At 38.5% G+C, this 22,429-nt stretch overlaps 1 protein-coding gene across 2 annotated transcripts in view; it reads right to left on the bottom strand.

Moving 5' to 3' along the window:
- The window catches only part of NUAK1 (NUAK family kinase 1), a 79,430-nt gene that overhangs the window by 36,270 nt on the left and 20,731 nt on the right, over positions 1–22,429 (bottom strand). For both annotated transcript variants that reach the window (XM_042470649.1, XM_042470648.1), the window contains exon 2: positions 5,904–6,024. In XM_042470649.1, coding sequence (XP_042326583.1) covers positions 5,904–6,024 — 121 coding nt within the window. The remainder of the gene's footprint in view (positions 1–5,903; positions 6,025–22,429) is intronic.

Below are 22,429 nucleotides of genomic sequence, written 5' to 3' on the forward strand. Positions count from 1 at the left end.
CTCCTCCCCATGTTTCTAACTTTTCTCCATCCTTTTTCTTGCCACTGAACACTCATTAAAGAGGAAAAAATGGAATTTCTGCACAGTGCCTTATGATTGGTAGTTATATAAGCCATCCATCTGGAAGCAAAATTAACTCATATAAATTTGCTAGTAGGCTTGCACATGAATAAGGGTGTACAGGTTATATTCTCTTCAGGTTTTAAACCTGTATAAAATTTTACCAGACAGGGCATTTTTTGAGGTCAGCATGTCCATAGATTAATGTTTACTATCCAAAGATTTAACTGTTGAACACAGATTTTGAGAGAGGAAAAGTTTTGAGGAGGAAAGGCTTTTGCTTTTTAAGTTAAAAATTATGCTCTGGAAATCAGAACACTTCTGGAAAAGCCAACTTAATCCGCCCAGCCCTAAAAAATTACTTGAAAGCAGTTCCATTCCAGCTGCAGTCAAAAGGCTGCCAATTACAGTCCTGTGGAGAGGATGGAATTTCTTCTGACTCCAAACTGGGGGTTTGCTTCTTTCAGATAATACAGGAGATAAATTCATTTTGATCAAGTTACAGAAAGAATTCTGAAACTAGAAAGCCTGTTTACATACATGTGGATTTGGCTACCATTGAAAACCGGTGATTTCTGTTGATACTGAGTTGACAAATGCAGAGGTTAATCACCTTTAGCCAAACAAGGTCAAAAGGATACCAAAACATGGATCCTGTTTAAGGAAAGCACGTGTTTCAAATTCTGATATAAAGACCTTCCCACAAAAGAAATGTGCTCACACCAGGAAAACTTAGTGCATCAATTAACCAGTAGTCTCCAGTCTTCCCAGATGGAAGACCAATCTTCAACTCGACACTTCAATATGGGATCCATAATTACTGTTCTACCATGTATCAGATTTCTCCCTTTAATTATTTTTCTCCTGTCCTTTTGTTTCTTTTACTCTTTTCTTCTCCCCACTCCCCTCTTTATTACTTCAAAATTAAGTGAAAATGTATGATGGTGAAGATGATAGTGTTACCACTGGTGTGATTCTATGTAACTTTCCAAGTACAGTAAGTGTTGAATTAATGCTTGACATTGAGCTCTTAAATGGGTCTGATTCAAATTGAGCCTGAACACTCATGATAACACAATAGCCTGTTACAGACTGCCAAAATAAAGCTGCTTCGGGTCTCTTTGGAGGTATGCTATTTAAATGATGCATGGGTCCTAAGAGTCCGGAGGTCGCACCAAAGCCACACTCCATTCTTAAACACTGGAGTGCAGCTTTGGTGCAGCTTCCCGATTCTTGGGATGCATGCATCATTTAAACAGCATACCTCCAAAGAGACCCGAAGCAGCTTTATTTTGGCAGTCTGTAACAGGCCAATATGATTAAACTGAAGATGTTGTACTTTTAACATATCATAAGACAACATGGCTCATTAGAAAATAAGATAATGCTCTGTAAAGTGGGAAGCAGTGGGAAAAACAGAAGGCTGCATTACAAATGGACGGATTCAAAGAACGAAGCCACAGCCTGAGTATGCAAGGCTCTACTGTGTCTTTAAGATCTGGTGTCAGGCATTAATTCAGCACTGAAGATCTTGCATCAACAACACAGTTTTCCAAGCACAGTTATACAAGATCTTCAGTACTGAATTAAAGCTTGACACAAGACCTTAAAGGCACAGTTGAACAAAAAAGCATTCCCAGTTGTTCATGTGTCTATCCATTGTTTCTCCTATTTAGCATCATTAATTAACACTTCAGTCTTAACTCTGTGTAGGTGCTTCTTTAGGATGCATGAATAAACCAGTCTGCTGTACTTTGCTTCTTTAGATAATCCCTTTATTTTCAAAAGCTAAAATGAGGCCAAGGTTCAATGGAGTTGTTTTGCTGATGCAACTGCTTTTATCAGTGTGACCCATATGGAACAATCCCCCTTCCTTCTGCAGCCTCCTGTGCACTTCCAAAACTCAGGAAGACTGGTTAGCCTCTATAATTGGGTTTTAAGCAGCAGAGGGTTGCTGGGAGGGGGCCAGTTCTATCAAACTAATGAAGTGGTTTCCAAACATATGTCAACAAATGTTGTTGGACTATAACTCCCAGAAGCTAGTATAGCCAGTGGACAGGGCTTCTGGGAGCTGCAGTTTAATAACGGCTGGAGATCAAAATTTGGAAACTACTGTGTAGTGGACATGCACTGAGGTGACATTAGGTAGCATTTATAAAATAAAATGTTTAAGTAGAGATAAGGAGAGAACAGAAATAAAGACAGCACAATGGATATACTCAAAATTTCTTGCAGTTTCAGAAAATTGTCTCTGGCATTAGGCAAGCATAAGAAACTGCCTTACACTGAGCAGAACATTCATTCATCTAGTTCAGTATTATCAACTCTGATTGGCAAGATTCCCAGGCTTTCAGAAAGGACTCTTCTAAGCCTTCTTGGAGATCCCTAATGTTTCCTGGTGGCCTCCAGCTCAGTCCTAACCAGGTCTTGCTCTGTTTAGTTTCTAAAATTAGATGAGACTTGCTATGCTCAGGCTGATATAGTGGCATAAAACCAAAATACAAAAATATTGACTGATAATCATCAAAGATCATGCTATGTATCCATTTGAGGGGCTCAGAAACCAGCAACTCTGTAAGCAAATATATTGTGACAATTCAATACATAACAAAGAGTAATGCACATAACAGGGCATTACTCCTTTTATAACTTTTTATGTCCTGAAGTATGATATTATGCAGTGTTTGATTAATTTCATGAGAATACTGCCTGAAAATTACAAATGAGTTGAGGAAAATATTTTCTTAACACAATGAATTTAGCTATAAGACCAATTCACAATATAATAAGAGAACTGATACAGAGGTACTAGAAGTAGTCAGGGAAGGGTTCTTAACAGTGTGTAATGCTATTTGTACAATTCTGTCAGTGTACAACCCCAGTCCTTTGCAGAGTTTAGCACACCACTGAAATCAATAGGCTTAGGCATGTCTAATTCTGCTGAGGCACAGGCTGCTAAGTAGTTTAATTCTGCTGTTAGGGAATAACAACAAAAGGCAAGACAAAAGTTTGCAGGAGACACATTTTTGGAAGCCTCAGCTCACATTCAGAATATTTGCTCCATTTGCAATGCACATGCTGACACAGCACCGCTCCCTTTCTCTGTTTCCAAATCCTGTTAATATTTTTCTTAATAAAGGAGTCTGATATTCATCTGCTTTCAACTTTCAACAGAATATGCTTTTGAATAACTCAATATGTGATACTGTAACACTATTCCAAGTTATTCCTTTTTTCTTTTTCTTTAAATCATATATAAGCACAAAGAATGGAGTTTCCATTAAGGGACAAATTTTAACTGATTCAATTGGTAGGCTTACCAACTAAAGCTTTAACTGAGAAGTCCTTGTCTGCATGGGTCAAAAGGTTCCTTTTCCCCTTGTTCTGGCATCATCCTGTTCAGATGATGCATGGCTCAAACCTTGGTTCTGGTATGAGCATTCCAGACAAATTCCACCATGTTCAGCTCCAGAACTGGAATATTATACCCGTAACACACATTTTAAAAATGTACCTCTTACTCTGGATCTTCTTTGAAAATTGGGAGCCCTCCGTTCCTGCACCAGGGCATCTATCTGCATAGGCATCCCACTGAGCAGCCTGGCATATCCACCACTGTCATCAGTCGCTTGTTCTGAGGTCAGAATGAGGCCCCCAGACATGTGAGCACTGCTGGGTGACTCATTCTAACCTCAGAGGTGAGTGACCCGCAGCTGCGACAGACATGCCAGGAAGCTCAGCAGGACACCCATGCAAACAGCTGCCCTGATTCAAAAACAGAGGCCCAGGTAATGGGGGGAAGTCAGGGCAGCTTTGAGTTCAGGATACTCCAGACTGCCCCCAGGGTATCCTGGCTAGTGTGGACAAGGCCTAAGATCTGCCCCCTCCTCCAAATGGAGCAAGCATCTCAAAGAAAGGCACAAATCCACAGACATACCCAGCTCCCTGCTCCATGTGTCACCATTTATTAAAGCATAACTGAAAGATGATGTTTCCTACCTATTTACATCCAAACCTCACAAACAGTTCACATTTAGGGTGGGGGCAATAAAAACATGAAAGCTAGCATTTCCTGTAAACAAATAAGTGCAACATTTGTTCATTAAGTATGCGTTGTTGTAAAATGCCAGAGTGGGAATAGTCCCTTCCAGCTACCAGAATCCAGCACCATCCCTCATGTGCAGCTCTCAATCTGGTCCCTTGTCAAACAAGGCAGACTAAACTCAAGATCAACACCAAGGCTGCGCTACCACCCAGGCTTAATATGATAAGCAGGCTGCACAGGTCAGTCTCTTTCAAACTGCTCAATAAAGCTAAACTTCAGTACCTCCTGCTCAGTCTGAGAAATGAGAGTAACAGTGGACTCTGCTGCTTTGGAGCTCTTTAAGCAGAGGCTTGATGGCCATCTGTCAGGGATGCTTTGACTGAGAGTTCCTGCATGGCAGGTGGTTGGACTGGATGGCCCTTGCGGTCTCTTCCAACTCTATGATTCTACCTAGACTACTTGGTGGATTTGGCCCTACTTCTGTTCTGTTGGATCAGGATCTGCTTTTCCCAAAACCTGATCTACAGCCTGGCAGTAACTCTATCCTTATTCATACCTTCTGGCCTAGCTTCCATCTTCTCTGTATTTCAGCACTGGAAGCAGATCCTTGCAGAGACTCTGTAACACTGATGCTGTGCAGTTTTAGAAGCCTAATGATGGACCCTGAATGGACTCAAAATGTAGGACTTCAAATACAGTAATTCTTCATCTAAGATCCTATTTTTAATTTCTCTACTTCATATGAATTGTCACCTACTGACATTCATTTAGCATGAGGCCACACATATTCACACAATGACACATACAGACTGTGGACATTAAAGAACCAAGACAGCAATGACCACATGTCTATTGTACTCACCCTCCAAAGAGTCTGACAAGACAAAGTTCACTGGGATTCCATAGTACTCTGTAGTGGTATCATGACTGTTATGAACTTGATTTCCAACAAAATGTTGGTGGATTCTTTCCTTTCACTATGTGTATGAAGAATATGGCCTTCACTTGAAGGTTTACCTTGGTATACCAGTTGATAGGCCTACTCAACATCTGTTGTTAGATTCACTCATCATTCTGACTCTAAAAAGTTGCTTTTTTGAACTACTGGAAGTTGCAGTCTAAAAAAGAGTAAGGTTTCAAGCTATCTTGGCTATGGCTGTGAACGTTGCAATCTAACAACTTCTATAGGCAACAACTTGCCTATTCTTGACCTGGCATGAGATCACCCCATTTGACTATGAGAGAGTGAGTTTGCTCACACGTTCCTCTAACACAACAGCATATATATTTCCAACAAGGTTTGGCAGCATAGTTTCCTGACTCAGTCTTAGTGGGAAAGCTGTCACTATAGGCAACTAGTTTCCAATGAGGTGTTACCATGACAACCATCTGCTGCATCTCTTCCACACTAATGGGGCAAATAAAAAATACAGGAACACGGCAATATTTCAAAATTGGGAACTACTGGTGATAAATTTTGGCAAGAAAGGTGTCCTCTATATGATCTCATTCACCTTCTTATGTAGCTCCTTGAAAACCTGATAGCAAAGTAAAGCAAACCCTTGATTTGGTTTCTGCAAATTCCCTTAGTCATAATGGTCTGGTATACCTTACTGTATCGACTTGGCGGGCTTAGGGTACAGATATAAAAACAGCTTTAATGGTAATTCCAATAGGCAGCTTTCCATATATGTCAATGTAATAAATTTTCAGGGTCACCTTGATGTAAAAGGGTATGAGAAATTTAGAAATGAATGAATAAATGGTATACATGATGAAAATAACACCAGTCACTAACCTTCATATATAGTGATGATATGAGGATGGCTGAGAGATGACATGATCTCAATCTCCCGTCTGATGTGAACCATATCTTGTTCATCCTTAATTTTGTCCTTACGAATGGATTTTATTGCAACCTATAAATTCAGGAAATTGAGCATTACTCTTAGAACAAAGCAGATGAAAGTAATCCATTAGAATTTAGAAAATAAATACAGATGTTAAATGCTGGCAAAACATGGAATGAGCAAAATAATGCTTTTTATTGCATTATAACAAATGTAGTTGATCTAGCAGGAACTAGTAATAATAAGTATGAGATCTTTATTTGTATAGCCATTCATTTTTATACAGATGGCATTCTAATGCACATAATTAGCCTACTTGGGCTCTATATTAAAGTGTTGTCAGCTGATGGCAACAAATTTAGACCAATGTAATTCTTGACCTAATCCATCATTCTGAGGGTGCTTTCATGACAGATTCTAATCACATGTGATGACTGCAATGCATTACCCAAATATTCATAAAATGCAGTGTAACAAGGAGAAGAGAGGTGTTTTGAAATTAAGCACATAGTCAATATAGGATTTCAATCCATAGACAGTACAAGAGTAGGAATTGCAAAAACCAATGACATTTGTAAAATGGCCAAAGTTGTTTGTTTTAACAGAACAAAATAATGTTTATTGCAATATAATATAGAATAATTATATATGCTTTTCTTCTTGAGCTATTCAAAGCAATTGCTATTCAAAAAATTGTGCCATCAATTTATAAAGTACAAATCAGTGATACCTATTACATAACCAACAAGAGGCATCAAGAAAGATTTTTGGTGACACCAATTTGTGACTTTTTTTAGAATGTGCAGCTGGTGCAGAAAAATGTTTCAGTCAGAGTATGGACTGGGGCCTATTATTCCAAGCATTCAATATCTTAATGTTTGACCTGTTGGGACTCCTGGTTTGTTTCAGACTCAGAGTGAAGCACTGGTTATCACCTTTAAATGCCTGAACAGTTATGGTCTGGAATACTTAAAGGACCACCTGCTTTTACATGCTCATTCAATTTGCCCCAAAAGGTCAAAACCAAAAAGCCTAGCAATATCTTGATGTGACAGGCGTGTATCTGTGGGCTACTTTGTGAGCCTTCACCAAATGGCATTGAAGTACATGGTTTACAAGACACCTCCAATTTTAGGGTTCTATGGATACATCAGTAAATATCTACCCTGAAAGACTATTCATAAGCTCATGCATGTAATCATCAATACTGTTTTTTTTCCTGCTTTTTCTTTGCGATATTTCATTGAGGGACAGATACACATCAGTAATGCAGAGAGAACATGGAATGAACTGAAAGTTAAGGTATGCTCTGTTCGCTGCCTCCCATCCAGGTACTAATCAGGGTTGAACCTGCTTAGCTTGTAAGAACAAACAGGATCTGGTGCCTCTAGGGTTTTAGACTCTTGATGTACACTCTATATACAACAATTCCCAAATTAATTCTATACATGTTTTCAATTAAACCAGAACTAAGTACAAAATGCAAGGAAAAGTGACCATAGGAACAATGTTGTTAACTACCCTTGAATTGATCTCAACTCATGGCAACCCTCTGGATAAGATATCTCCTGTCCTCCACTGCTCTGCTCAGGTCCAATAGGCTTATGCCTGTAACCTCTTTGATTGAATCCAGCCATCTGGCATGTAGTCTTCCTCTTTTTCTATTGCCTTCTACCCTTTCTAGCACCATTGTCTTTTCTAATGATTCATGCCTTCTCATGATGTGGCCAAAATATGACAACCTCAGTTTAGTAATCCTAGCTTCCAGGGATAATTTGGGCTTGACCTGTTCTAGAATCCATTTGTTTGTCTTCTTGTCTGTCCATGGTATTCTCATCACTCCAGCACCACATCTCAAACAAGTTGATTTTCTTTCTATCAGCTTTTTTCACTGTCCAGCTCTTACATCCTTACAAGGATGTAATACAATGGCTTGAACAATCATCACTTTGGTGTTCAGAATTTACACTTTAGGGTCCTGTCCAACTCTTTCATAGCTGCCCTTCCCATTCCTATTTTTCAGTAAAGGGAGAGAATTGCAAAGCAAATCTTGTAGCAACCTTGACACTAAAAGAAAGAAAATTGTAGCATTATCTTTTATAGACTGAGCCAACTTCATCAGATAAAGGGTGTGTCTAATACATATGAATCAGATGCATTTGGGAAAGTAGACCCACCCTATGAAAACATATGCAATAAATTCTGCAGTTATATTTCAAGTTGAAACTGAAAATAGTTCTTTCTGCTATCATTGTTCTGAGCTCTGCATTTTCATGTCCAGCACAGCACTTATGCAATCATTCAATAACCATATCCTTCCTGCATCCTTCCTTAGACATCTTTCCAAAAGGAACAGTGAGAACAGAGGAAACAATAGAGACAAACTTGCATCACAAATTCACAGTTTAAAAGCCACATGGGAGTTTGCATTGCCAGTGAAAGACAAGTGTATAAATGGTTACTGAGATCAAATCAGGAAAAATCATGAAACATAAACCAACCATAGAGAGAATGGATGACAGCAAGCACCTATATACGTACAGTATGCAGCCCTGAATAAATTTTGTTTTAAAATGCAAGATGTCAAAAAAAAAATCCCAATTAAGCTCTTTTAAGACCAAATGATCAGATAGTTGAGGAACGTTACTCTTACACAAGGCAAGTTCCCCTTTGCTTGGTTATAGATAATATATTTGTTCAGACCCATGGCTGTTTATGTAGTCCACATTACTGTACAATGACCCTCTCTGCCAGCAAACCTTGCCATTGTTTTATGTAAATTCAGTAAATTTACTGGTATTTGCAAAATTACTACTTTTATTTCTTTTTAATACTAACATCGGAAGGATACTGGATACAAAATAAAGTAATATCACATAAAGTAATACTACATCAAATAATATCAAATTAATTCACCATAATTCACATTAAAAACCAGCAGGGGGCTAACCATACATTTAATGTCTCCTAAATATTCAAGGTATTCTTCACAATGATTGCCAAGTTATTACAAATATTTCCTCATGGAAACATGACTCAAAGCTATGGAATTCTGGGATTTGTAGTTTGTAGTCAGAGCTCTCTGTCAGGGAAGGTTAAATAGCTCACAAAACTACAAATTCCAGAATTCCATAGCATTATTAAAGTGGTGTCAAACTGCTTTACTGCTGCAGTGTGACAAGAAACTGGCTGAACACTTAATTACTGCCATAGCACTAGTATAAGCAATAAATAATAATTTTAAAAAAGCATGGCATTTTTATGACCTTGGATGGTCTAAAATATAAGACATCCCTATGTTCCCCTTCTTGTACCATAGCGTTGGCTTAAAGGATCAACACAATGTAATTTTAGTCACAGTAAGAAAGAGGAACAAATGCCTAAGTAATTCCAAAGCGATGGAAATCAGCATCCATTGGCAGAAAAGCCAGTCTTTTCTTTCTCTCACACATTATTCCCTGGGAGAGGCTGAAGCCAATATATACTCTGCATGAAAGAAGGATGTGGGTGGCTTTTGGAACCACACATACATTCCTGAGGAAAAAATAAATATAGACATTGATAAAAATATGCTTAGTCTGAAACAGCCCTGCACTTGGCTCTCTCAGAAAGAATGTTAAAAGGACGTTATTGTCAAACACATAAGGGATCAAATTCTTCACCAACTAAGGTCAGTGAAGGAACCATACCATCTTTCTTTTCTTCTCTTCTGCAACAACCTTAGCTTATTTTATTTATTTTTATTAAAATTTTATTATTAAAAACATATAAAAGTTATTTACATACAAAAATAATAATAATAAAACAACACACAACATACATTCATGTGCGAACCAAAAAAAGACAACTATAGATATATTGTTAATTTAATTCTTCTAGAATAGGTACGTATATAAGTTTGTTGTTTCTATAATAGTCACAATTACCAATAATTGTTAATAGTGTTAGTCCTTAATAAACTTAGTACTTCTATTGTTCTCTTTCTTCTCTTTCTTTTCTTTATTCTCAATAGTTAGAATTGCATCTTATTGATTATTGACATCATTCATATTAGCCATTATGATGGACATGAAGAGAACTTGGTTTCTCAAATTGGCCTTCTAATGAGCTAATTTAATGGTTTATTGTTCATTGATGTTGGATGGTTATTATTGACTTGATTAAGTTTAGCTGTTTCGAGCCTGGCAATGCTAGGGACTATTGACTGTTCTAAGCTTTTTATATTTTCTTCTTTTGTTCTGTTTCTGATCTTTTTCTTGCTAATTTCTTTTCTTCTATGACTCCTACTATTTCTCCTAATTTGATTTCCATTAGGTGTCTTCCCCATCCTCAGCTCCCTTTCAATTGCTCTCTTTGGAACTGCCGATCACTTGGGTCGAAAGCAACGACAGTCCATGTCCTTTTTCTTGCTAAATCTCTTCATCTTCTTGCTCTCACTGAAACTTGGCTTCCAGTTCATGACACCATAACCTCTACTGATCTCTCATTTGGTGGACTTTTCTTTTCTCATACTAGTTGCCCAGAGGGCAGAGGAGGAAGGGGTCAGTGTCCTTCTATCCAACTCCTGTCGGTTTCAATGCTTATCTTCTCCTCAACAGCACTGTTTTTCTTCTTTCTAACTTCATGCTATTAAACTTTTCCTATCACTTCAGCTTCAGGATGCAGCTATCTATCATCCACCGGGATCAAATACTAAGTTTTTGTCAGATGTTGATAACTTGTTGACTTTCTTTTTAGCAGATTGAGGCTAACGACTGGTGGCCACAGTGTCTTTTCTTCACATTGGATTCTCTACTAAAACTTTCTTCTCTGTTGGTTCCGCACTCATTTTTACCCACTGATTTTGCCAACTATTTTTCTACTAAGATTGAAACAATCCATTCCAACCTTCATTCCCTGCATTCTTCTTTTACTCCACCAACCCAATCATCTATAACTGGAACATTCTCTGCTTTTTCTTCTGTTTCATTGTGTGAATTATTAAGCTCTTGAATTCTTATAAACCAACAACCTGCCCTCTTGATCCGCTTCCTCCTCGTCTGTTGATTTCTGTTGCCCCCTCTATTTTACTTTCTCTTCTTTATACTATCAACCTTTCTACCTCTAATGGCTCCTTCCCGTCCACGTTTAAGCATGCTTTAGTTTTGCCAATCTTGAAAAAGCCTTCTCTTGATCCATCTTCTCTCTTGAGCTATCAGCCTATCCCACTTCTTCCTTTTCTAAGTTTTTAGAATGTGTTGCTTATTTTCGCTGCCTGGAGTTTCTGACTGCTAATTCTATTCTTGATCCTTTTCAGTCCGGCATTCGCCCACTGCACTCAACTGAGACTGCTCTTACTAAATCACTGATGATCTTTTACTAGCTAAATCTAAAGGTCTTTATTCTGTTCTAGTCCTCCTGGATCTCTCTGCTGTATTTGACACTGTTGATCATGGTCTCTTGGTGGATTTACTCCAGGACCTGGGTTTTGCAGGATCAGTTTTAAATTAGTTTAAATTCTGCTTGTCAAACAGATCTTTTGCAGTGGTTACAGGAGGTCAGGTTTCTGCCCCCGTCTCATTAGCTGTTAGAATCCCTCAGGGTTCTGTCTTGGGTCCTTTACTGTTCTCCCTTTATACCCTGTCCCTGGAAAATCCTATTAGCTCCTATGGCTTTAAATATCACCTGTACGCCGATGACACCCCGCTGTACTTCTTTGCCCCTCAGATTTCTCCAGGTGGCGATCAATGATTATCATCATGTCTTGCTGCTGTCTCTGAGTGGATGATTCACTAGTGCCTAAAGCTCAACATGGCCAAAACTGAGCTACTTGTCTTCCCACCCAAGCCATCTTTGCAATGTTCTTTGTCAATTACTGTGAATGACAGTTCTATTCAATCTGTCAATGAGGCCCATAGTCTTGGCTTCCTATTTGACTCTTTTCACTCCACAGATCCAGACTACAGCCAAGTCATGTGCATACTTTCTTTATAATCTTGTCAGAATTTGGCCATTTCTTTCTGTTTTGACGTTAAAGACTTTGGTGCATGCATTAGTTATATCATGTCTGGATTACTGAAACTCATTGCTAGTGGGTCTTCCTATTTCCCACCTTAACCCTCTAATCTCTTTGCAACACTCAGCAGCCAGGATCATCATCTTTGCCTGTGGCTTTGATCATGTTACCCCCTTGTTGTTATCCTTCCATTGGCTCCCCATTCCTTTCAGAATCTGACATAAAATTATTCTCCTGACCTTTAAAGCCCTTCATGGCTTGGCTCCCTCTTATTTGTCAGTGCTCATCTCTCCTTACCACCCTCCATGCACATTGAGATCTTATGAGAACAGTCTCCTGACCCAGCCAAGGGTCTCCTCTTCCCCTATGCTGCTCCTCATGCTTGGAATTTCCTCCCCACACAATTAAGGACTATTACTTCCTGGGCTAATTTTAAGGCTGAATTGAAGACACTCTTGTTTAGGCATTCCAGATTACTGATTGTTAATCTGTTGCTTACTTTGTTTTTATTGTATACTAATTAGTATTATTTTAGAGATATTATAATCATGTAACATTGTTATTTTAGATTGTACACCGCTTGGGAGGTTTTTATTCTTTTGGTTTTTTCTTATTTCATTTGACCCCTACTATGTAAAGCGATGTGAAAACTTTACAGCATTCAATAAATACATGTTTTTATTATTAATAATAATAATACGATCCAGAGAAGGGAAAGCAGTATGTCTGGGTCCTGATCCTATTAGACAAACAGAGCAAAGTAGCACAAATTGGGTACTGTGCCCCCTCCCCAAAAATCCAGAGAGTACAACATTTAAATTACATGTCCACAAAAATGTTAATTAACAGTCCCTCTGAAGTCTTTTCTTATGCTACTTGGCTATGGTCCTAGGTCTCATTAAGAATCTCTTTATATTGTTTTTCCCCCCATAAATTATATGGCTACATGCTTTATTTATTCATTTAAAAACACAGGGCAACCAGGCTACCCTTCTGTTTACAAAGCTCCCAATGTAGCTCACACAAAACTCATTACAATGAAATCAACAGAAGAAGCACATCATAGCCTAAACATACTTTCAGAAATTTCATTATGCATTGAACTCCTATGGTTCAATATTATGGAATTCTGAGATTTGTAGCTTTGTGAAATATGTAGTCTTCTCTGTCAGAGACTTCTGGTGCCACAACAAACTACAAATCCCAGGATTCCATAGCATGGAGCCATGGCATTGAAGCAAACTGCATTATGTCAGCAGTGCAGATTCAGCTCAAGAATGCTTTCTTTGCAGATATTCCCTATGTAACTTCAGAAGGGAGCACTTAGCTATTTGAGATGAGGTAAGAAAGGAATCAGAAGCCAGTGTAATTCTTTAAGAACAGGAAAGAAGCATTTTCTCCAAACAGTCACAATTATTAGACTAGTCAGTGTGTTTCAAACAAAGGGGTTCAACAGATGGTCCCTAAGGGGCAGTTCAATGCTGCCCCTTTCCTTGCCCCTTTCCTTGCCAGATTGGGGCCTCAGGAACGGCATACTGCGGCCCCAATCTGGCCTTTCCATGGGGCAAAAAGAGGCCGCAAAAAGCAACTCCTTTTTGCACTGAGGAAAGGGTGCCCTAGCCGTGGTCGTGGCTTTTCAGTGCTCCTTTGGTTCAGTGCATTTAAACGCTGTGCATGCAGTGGGACACTGGTGTGGGGGCAGTCTGTAGAGGCTCTAAATCTCAACAGAAGCACCATGTACAAGCACATGGGCAATAATCTGCATGTTACTGGGTGATGGATTACTGAACAAGACCACCCCTGTTCAGCAGGGCCTTTAGCTGATTCATTGTCATTAGTGTTGTTCTATACCACAGCTTCATGTGTCAGTGACATAATTAAATCTATTATATTCCTGACTTCTGAAAGGTTAAGAACAATAAGCAGGTTCACAATCTCCCAACTTCCATAGTCTTAACAGTCCACTTTCACCAAGAAAGTGAGGAAAACATGTTAAGAATGTAACAGAAAACATGTTAAGAATGTAACAATCTAGAGTGTACTAGTATACTATATTGAGTGGATAACTGACAATAAGACAACGGGTTGTCTATGATCTTTCATGACCAGAAATTCCAGCTGGATGCAGTTGCAAGAAGCAACATATCATACTGACTGAAAAAGAAATTGTGAGCAACAAAATCCACACTCAATTTTCACTCTTGCCATGAATCCAAGATGTTGTCCAAGGCAATCAACTCCAGTCTCAGCCTCAGGCCCAACTCAACATCTGCATTCTGGAGATAATAATACTAGCTTACCTTAGGTTGTAAGGATTACTGAAGAAATGTATGTGCAGCACTCTGAATGTTCAAAAGCACTATATAAATGTCAAACAATATTATCATGCAGAGGTGTACAGTGGCACCCAAACTATCATAAAAGAAAATGTTTTCACTTGGTTGCCAATCACAACATGTGCTTTAAACAAACCTGCCAAGTGAAATTAATTACAGAAAGCTGTAGTACTAATATAGAGCTGAAGATATGAAATCCTGCTATTCAAAATAATTTTGTTTTGAGATATTTAAACATGTTCACCTAGAAGTCTAATAGGTGTTCTTCAGAGTATTACATGGTTAACAATAAGATCCATTTTATTACAGTATCACAACAATAAAGGACTTTTTAATAAGCACTATAAATACCACTGACAGAGTTCTGTTTATGAATTAATTTCAAAGACAGCTTTGTTCACAGAAATATAAAGAATCTTTTAAAATGTGTTTATATTTTTAGTACTAAGGTTCAGTAGCCGTCATTTGTTGGCATTTCAGCTATGGGATGGATGCCAGAAATTATGTGTTATGTGCAGTGTAAACCTATGTAGCGATTATCTTACTTGAGGAAGACTTCTTACAAAATAGTTTCTCCTTTGTTAGAGGAAAAACTGATTTATTCTGGTTATCATCACTTATTTAAAAGGCTGAAGTACACACAAATTTGGCAAGAGATATGTTGGCATGGCTGAGATCCTGCATCATCATTGCAACTATAACAACAGACTTCCTTTGTTATAATTACATCTGATAATCTCATCTTCCCAAAACCCAGCTTTGCAGTCTGGTAGCACCCCAACCAAAGTGTTTCTGAGGCACTGCATATCGGGATGCTGGAGAATGATGTCTGCAACACTCTCTCATTCATGGAGTACATTAAAGCAAGCAGTTGTGGAAGTCTCTCCAAGCTGCCTGTTCTCAGTGAGCCCCACAACCAGGAAAACACTGCAGGTACTGAACCCCAGTGTCTCAGAAATGCTTCTGTTGGGGTGCTGCCAGGTTTTCCAATACTACCCTTTGCAAACTTTGATTTGGTTCATTTTCATCCTGTATCCATTGTTTACTGAACATGTAGTGGTTTGAGTGTTGGACTAGGATTCTGGGGACTAAGATTCAAATGCCTGCTCTTCCATGGAAACTCACTGCATGACCTTGGGCAAGCCTTAAAGAAAGGCAATGACAGACCTCCTCTAAATAATTCTTCCCAACAGAACTCTTATGATGGGATTTCTCTAAGTTCAGGGTGACCAGAGGCCCTCCTTTCCCAGGATTTGTCCTACATGTCAACCTTCTGTCCAGGAGGAATTCCAAAATGTCCTCCATTTTGAGCATGACTAAGAAACATGACTTAACATTTGTATGAGTGTTTCTTGCTCTTATTTGGCCGTGTCCTACGTTTTTCTTTAATGTCCTACATTTTGTGATGCCTTGTCCTCTTTTAAGGGTTAGGACATCTGGTCAACCTGTGTAAGTTGGAGTTGACTTGGGAAGCAAATACTGTAACAACCACCGCCATGGGCTTATCCAGAAAGAAAAAGGATCCCTTGAAGTACTGAGAATTTCCCATTCTTTTTTGTTTGGATTTTACCTGCATAATCATGTTTTTGAATCCAGTCCTTTTTTTGAAATAGCTCAGGTTTCCCTCCCACCTCCCTCCCTTTTGTTCTTCCTCTTCCCCCTTCCATTTATCATGTTTCAAATCTCAACTCAGGTAATGTTTGAATCCCACTGTGGGAGAAAGGTGGGATATAAATCCTTGAAAAATAAATATATAAATGCTTCAGGAACTGACTCTCACCAATTTCCACTAAACCCTTACTGATTATTATTCAGGAATTATAGTCAAAGTGTTAAAATCCTTAATACAAAAAATACAATATTGCATTACTTAAGCATTAGGATCATTTTCTTTTATTGCTACAATTCCTCTTTCCCTTGCTTGATCTCAGTTGAAACTGGGTCCTGGAAAAAACACTGTGTTTCTTGGTGCCCAAGTATAACACATTTTCCAGTATAGCACAAATAGACAACCATGGAGATGTATATTTCCTTTTGGGAAAGGCTGGGTTAATTTAAACTGACCTTGGGAGTGGGAATGAAAAGTCGTTGGTAACGCCAGAAGCTCTCAGGGAATACTGCAGGATGGAGGAGATGTCACCTAGAGCTCCAAAATGAAATTAGTTTGTACAGGAACAAAACCTGGGACTTTCAGTGACTTTTTTCTTGTCTGGAGAGGCTCAAAGAGATTGCTAAACATTGATCTGCAAAGTTTATCCTAAAGAAGTTCTTTAGGATAACATACCTACAAAACATTGATCTCTCAGGACACTATCCAAGATCAGTGATCAAACAACCTCAAAAATAGTTGACTGCAGATTGAAAAGTCTTTGTCTAACCCAGAAATGGGAAGCAAGCAGTCTCCAGATGCTTTTGGACTGCAAGTTCTATCATCCTTAGCCAGTATAATCCCAATCCAGCCAACTCATCCCATTGGCTAGACCAGGATGGTCTATCAGTGGGGCAGCATTCACTCATTCAACTTATTGGGACATGGAATCTGATCATTATTGTTATATCCTTAAGAGAGAGAAATGTCCCCCAAGTTTATGAGAAGTTGAAAAGGTAAATATAATGCTAATCCACGTGAAGGTACTCTATATGCATTCCAACAATTACAGGTCAACGAGGAACCTTCTTTGTAATGCCATTTCTCCTCCTATGTCTCAGGCTAGCCTACTTCACACTATGCTGTAAGAATAAAGTAAAACAACCTCATGTGTATTGCTTTTAGAAGATTTATTTATTTTTATTTTTATTTTATTTTTTGGAACAGGTGGCAAATTTCACACAGATGACATATCTCTTAGTAATTTTAATGTTTGGACTGAATTACTATAATACTGTGATGTGATGTTGGAGATTCTGAATATATTTCACACTTGCTACATTTTTTGTTTATAACTATAAAGAGTTTGCATAGTTATAAATATTACATAGCTAGCTCAAGGCAGTTTAAAAGTTTATATATATTTGGTGGTACTTCGGTGAAATACATTCCTTTTTTAAAAAAATAAAAGAAAAGAACTTTTCATGTCACAAGCCAGGAATAAACAGATTTTAACCATGAAGACATTATAGTGGAAAAAAAGATTTAAATTTTTCTTCATTTGTCTGACTTCCTGAGGCAGAAAACAGTATTAAGCTGTCAATTTTACGTCAATGTAACTTGTGATTAAAAATAATGGTTGTGATCCAATGGCAATGGGGGGAAATAATGTAAAACAAAGAACATAATCCCCTGATGGAAGAAAGCACTCTATTGTAATCAGGAAATATGTCCAAAATGTATCAGACAATGGGCTTAAAAGCAAATCAGTATTAACAACAGAACTTCCTCATCATATATGGATATTACTTATGCCACTCGTTCACTTGATTCCTTCATCAGTTAATGTTACAGAAATATGGTCATCTTAGCAATATGATGTCTATGTCAAGCCCAAAACCATGCATGGTTTTAACATCAAGAAAGTTCAGAGAGAAAGGCAGGGTTTTGAGAGTTAAGGTTGGATAGTACAACTGCTTGAAAACAGCTACTGTTCAGATCCTCTAAGCCAGATCATCTCCATGGCAGTATAGCCTCAGCAAGAATCATGCAGCTAAAGTCAAATTAATTATTTATAAATGATCCAATCCCATTGTTTACAGCAAAAATCAAGGCTGTTGCTTCAGTGTTTCACACCAAGCAGTCAATGGGGCAATTTGTATCCAACACAATCCTGCTGTTTTAAACCTCTGGCTCCTGCCCTTCAAATGTTTTCTTCTTTTCTTTCCCAGTTGCATGGTCAAGAAGTTTACTTTAATTTAGCAACTTACTGTTACATAATTATATACCGTGTATTTGTTCCAGTCATTGCATCTAATATCATCGGCTGGTAAAACTGACAAGGTTCAAGGAATGGTGCAGATTAAATTTCATATGTGAAAAATTTAGAATTAACTGGAAACTTTAAAATTAAGCTTTTAGAATGTTTGATTGTCCTGTTTTATCAAGTAACCTACCTTAAGAATGCTTTTGTAAAAAAAAATTGGCATATATCTAAATAAATAACCATGGAGTTTCCAAAGAAGATTTTCCAAAGGCACCAATAAGCAAAGAGGTATCATTCAGTATACATGTGTGAGATCATGCTACCACCCCTTTCCCCTTGGGCCACAACCCTAGTGCCTTCAATGATTATTTCTTGATATTAGATCTACTGTTTGTGCAGCAGCCAGCCAACAGCACCTACCTCAGCTGTACCCAGCTTGCGACTGCCGCCTTCTCTACCTCAGCCTCTCATGTGTGAATACAGCAGTAGCAGTGGCCCTGGCTTCCCTCTCACCTGCTTAACAGCAAAAGTATGACCACTGGCCAGCTGCATGATTGCTGCTCCCAGGGTGACTGATTGCAAAGGGAGCAGTGACCGAGCAGCTTGTCAAACAGCAAAAGAAGCCTTTCACCCATGCTGGCCTTGTGGCAAAGACCAACACAAGTGAGATGCTTCTCATTTGCTGCTCAAATGGCTGCTCAGTTGCTGCTCCCAATGTCCCAGGTGCAAAGGGAGAAGCTTCTCCTCAGTGAGGAAGGGCTCTTCATCCTTCTTTTCCAGGATGGAGATGGGCACATCCAACTTCCCACTATTCCCCCTGGTGAGGAAGGACTGCCAATACAAGAGAGGCAAAAGATACTTTTGAAGAAGAAACCTCAGACTCTCCTCTCTCTCCTCCCCTAGAGAAGTGCCTTCCCTACACAGCTTCAAGTATGTCCACACACACACAAATATTGTCTCTTCTTGGCCTGTCCAATGAAAGAAAGCAGGAGCAGCAGTGTAGTTCCAACCTGCCAGTCAGGTCCAGGCAAAGCTCATAAAGCTTAAACAGAGCCCCAAATTTGAAGGTTCCGTTTTGTTGTTGTATCTCCCTCACCTTCACCACGTACTCCAACTCCTCATTTCCAGTATGGTCCTAAAGGCCACTGGTTCCTCTTGTCTTTCACGCATGCCAGTACTTTGAATTCCCCTCCCCGTCACCCCCTTCTTGCTCACCTGCCCTCTGCTGACCCCTTTTCTCTCACCACCACCACATTTTCCCACTGCCCCCACTTTGGGAATCACTATACTAGAGAAAGTGATTCAGACATCTTGAATTTACTTTTATAATTGTTGCAGTGCCTAAAAAATAAAATGAAATCATTGCATAAAACACAAAGAAACAACTACAAATGTCTAGTTCAGTGTTCAAATTCCCCATCTCCCATAAAAACGACACATTTCCTAAAACTAAGCCTGATTTACAGCAACTGTGTCACAGCTTGTTAAAGTGAAATGGAAATGGGAAAACGTTCTTCTCTCAGACACCAAAAGGTATGTCCGTACACAATAAATGTCAAACCAAAGTTTTATTTGCATAAACTGATGTACTATGTGCTGCTGCTTCTTCTGAGAACTAGGATGCTTCCAAGTGTATTTCAGTTTTGTGCTGCCAATTTCTCTGGCTGTAAGTAACATAATCTTATCAACACTGGCAGCTCAGCAACAGAAGAATTAGTGACTGAATAAGATTTTCATCCTTGCTATTATACATGAATTGAAAAGTCAAACTGTGAAACCAAATCAAGCAACAACAATCAAGAATCCATGCTGCACTTACATAAGCCAAAGGATGGAAGTACATACGCAACACCCTTCCTACCATCTGTCTTCACCTTTATGGGGGTTACAGGATTTGCACGTGTATTTCCTGAGTACAGCACTGCTGCCAGAATTACATCCTCTCATTGTTTAGTATTTGTCATATACTGCTTTGTGAATGAAGCATGGTATTCCCCCCCCCCCCAGCAGATCCTCTTGGGTAGACTAATCATATTTTGACATTTTGAGAGGGATTCTATTTTACCATGCACTTGATGTTTCAGTGAATTACAGGTAACCCTATTAAGACAGAGTCTTGTCTAAAGGACTCTAGCAGGATCCAAAATGGATGCAAGAAGCTGCCCTGTTTTATGTCAGAACACTGGTCCATCCACCCCAGTATCATCAAGTGGTTCTTCAAGTTTTAGGCAGGATTTATGTAAATAATTTATGAAAATAGTATGCAAATAAATGTGGGTCTTCTTCTAAGTAAATGTGATAGGATCTCAGAGAACAATAAGCACCTAATCCATTCCCTCAAACTGTAATCACTGGCTGAAATTCAACAGCAGTCTTTGGTCCCTGATTGTTTTATCTTAGTTTATAGCATATAAATGTGGAAGTCTGAAGCCAGCTCCCAGTAGATAATGTAACACTATATACATCAACACAAAACTATTCTGTAACAAAAGGCAAGCATCTGAAATATTATCTCACCCAAGAGGAACAATGTTGTAAACTTCCTGGATTTTAGTAAAAACAACCATTTTGAAACCCCATCCCCACACTGTCATTTTCATGCCACAACTTTATGCCACTTGAACCAGGACATTCTGATTTATTAATATGACTACTCTAGAGTATCCAACTGAAGAAATATGACATTTGCATTTTCATATCCTGAACTTTTATTGCAACAACTGTGTTCAGAATCTTGAAGAATGTGGGGATGATTCTCAATAACTATAACTATTCTGGATCAACACTGAAGGGAAGAAAACAGCCTACAACGTAATTATAGGACAACACAAATAGAATTAAATTAGATCCCCATACCTTCCAACTCTCCCTTAAAATTGCTCTCCAAGGGTCAGTGTTAGTGTTATAAGAGCAAACAGGGTTAGAAACCCCATGTTTTCCTTCTAACATCTACTATTCCAAACAAAACCACTGCTAGAAATACAGATGAGTTGACTTCTGTCTTGTACAATCTACAGTTGTTTCCCATGATCCATTAATGTCTTTTAAATGTACAGAGCAAACACGCACACTCAAAATCTCTTAAATGTATGGCAAATTTATTTGCATTTAGTGGCCTTGAATATAAATGTATGCCTAATGTAAGAAACACTTTGCAAGAATAGATCAAGATTTCCTAGCCTATGAGATGTGGTAGCTCAAGTGGTTAAGATACTGACTGTTGATTGCAAGATCAGCAGGTTGGCAGCTTGAAGCCCAGGTGCCACATCATGGGGTGAGCTCCCATGACTAGTCCCAGCTTCTACCAACCTTGTATTGAGTTCAAAGACATAGCTATGTTAGTCTGTTTCAGCAAAAAAAAGATATAAAGGAATCCTGTAATACCTTTTGAGATCAGCTGAGAGAAAGAAATTTATAGCAGAAGGTTTTTTAGACTCTGGTCCACTTCATCTTTATTTAAATAATTTTGTAGTTGCACAGTGGCTGCTGCTCATCAGCTTCCAAAAGCACCAGATACCACACACAGAAAAAAATGAACTCTCAGCCTAACATACCTATGATTCCAAGCCCAAAAATTAATGTACTGGTGAACAAAGAAAAGTGGAAGAATTAAAAGATTCAGAATTGCTCTGTTCTACTTTATACAACTACTGCACAACTTTCCCAAAATGCTGAAATGTATTCCCTCAGCAATTATAAGCTCTAGTTTTTTTTTATCCATCATATAACTATGATCCTAATGATTAGGTGTGCATAAAACACTAAGCCAGAACTCCTCAAATCACTTGAAGGCAGACAACAGCAACAAATAATAAATCTTCCTGTAACTCAAATCTAGTTTATGGATGCAACAAAACAATGTTCAATTAAGTGACAAAAGGTTTTTTTGGTAATAGCATTCCAGTTATAAAAAATCATCTTCAGATACAGATGCCTGATACCAACTTGGCTATGTTTTGGATAACCAGTCAGAAACACTTTCCCAGGCTTTTAAAAACAGTTTCAATATTTTAAATATTTTAAACATTCTATCCATTAATAGTACTGTACTTTGCTACTTACATTTAGGTTTTGCAAACTTGCATTTAGATTTTGCAAATTTACATTTAGGTTTCATAAACTAAGTTGAATTCATCAATTAAAGCAGCATAAATGGGTTAAACATTCAAAACAGCATCTCCATCTGCACCTTGAAGTAGTGCAGTCCATTCTACCATGTTAGCATTCTGCAATCTCATTCTACTAGAACTGGTCTCAGACATGAACCAATATCTGCAGGCTGTGGATTT

This window comes from Sceloporus undulatus, chromosome 5 (genome assembly GCF_019175285.1).
Source record: "Sceloporus undulatus isolate JIND9_A2432 ecotype Alabama chromosome 5, SceUnd_v1.1, whole genome shotgun sequence".
Taxonomy (NCBI): Eukaryota; Metazoa; Chordata; class Lepidosauria; order Squamata; family Phrynosomatidae; genus Sceloporus; species Sceloporus undulatus.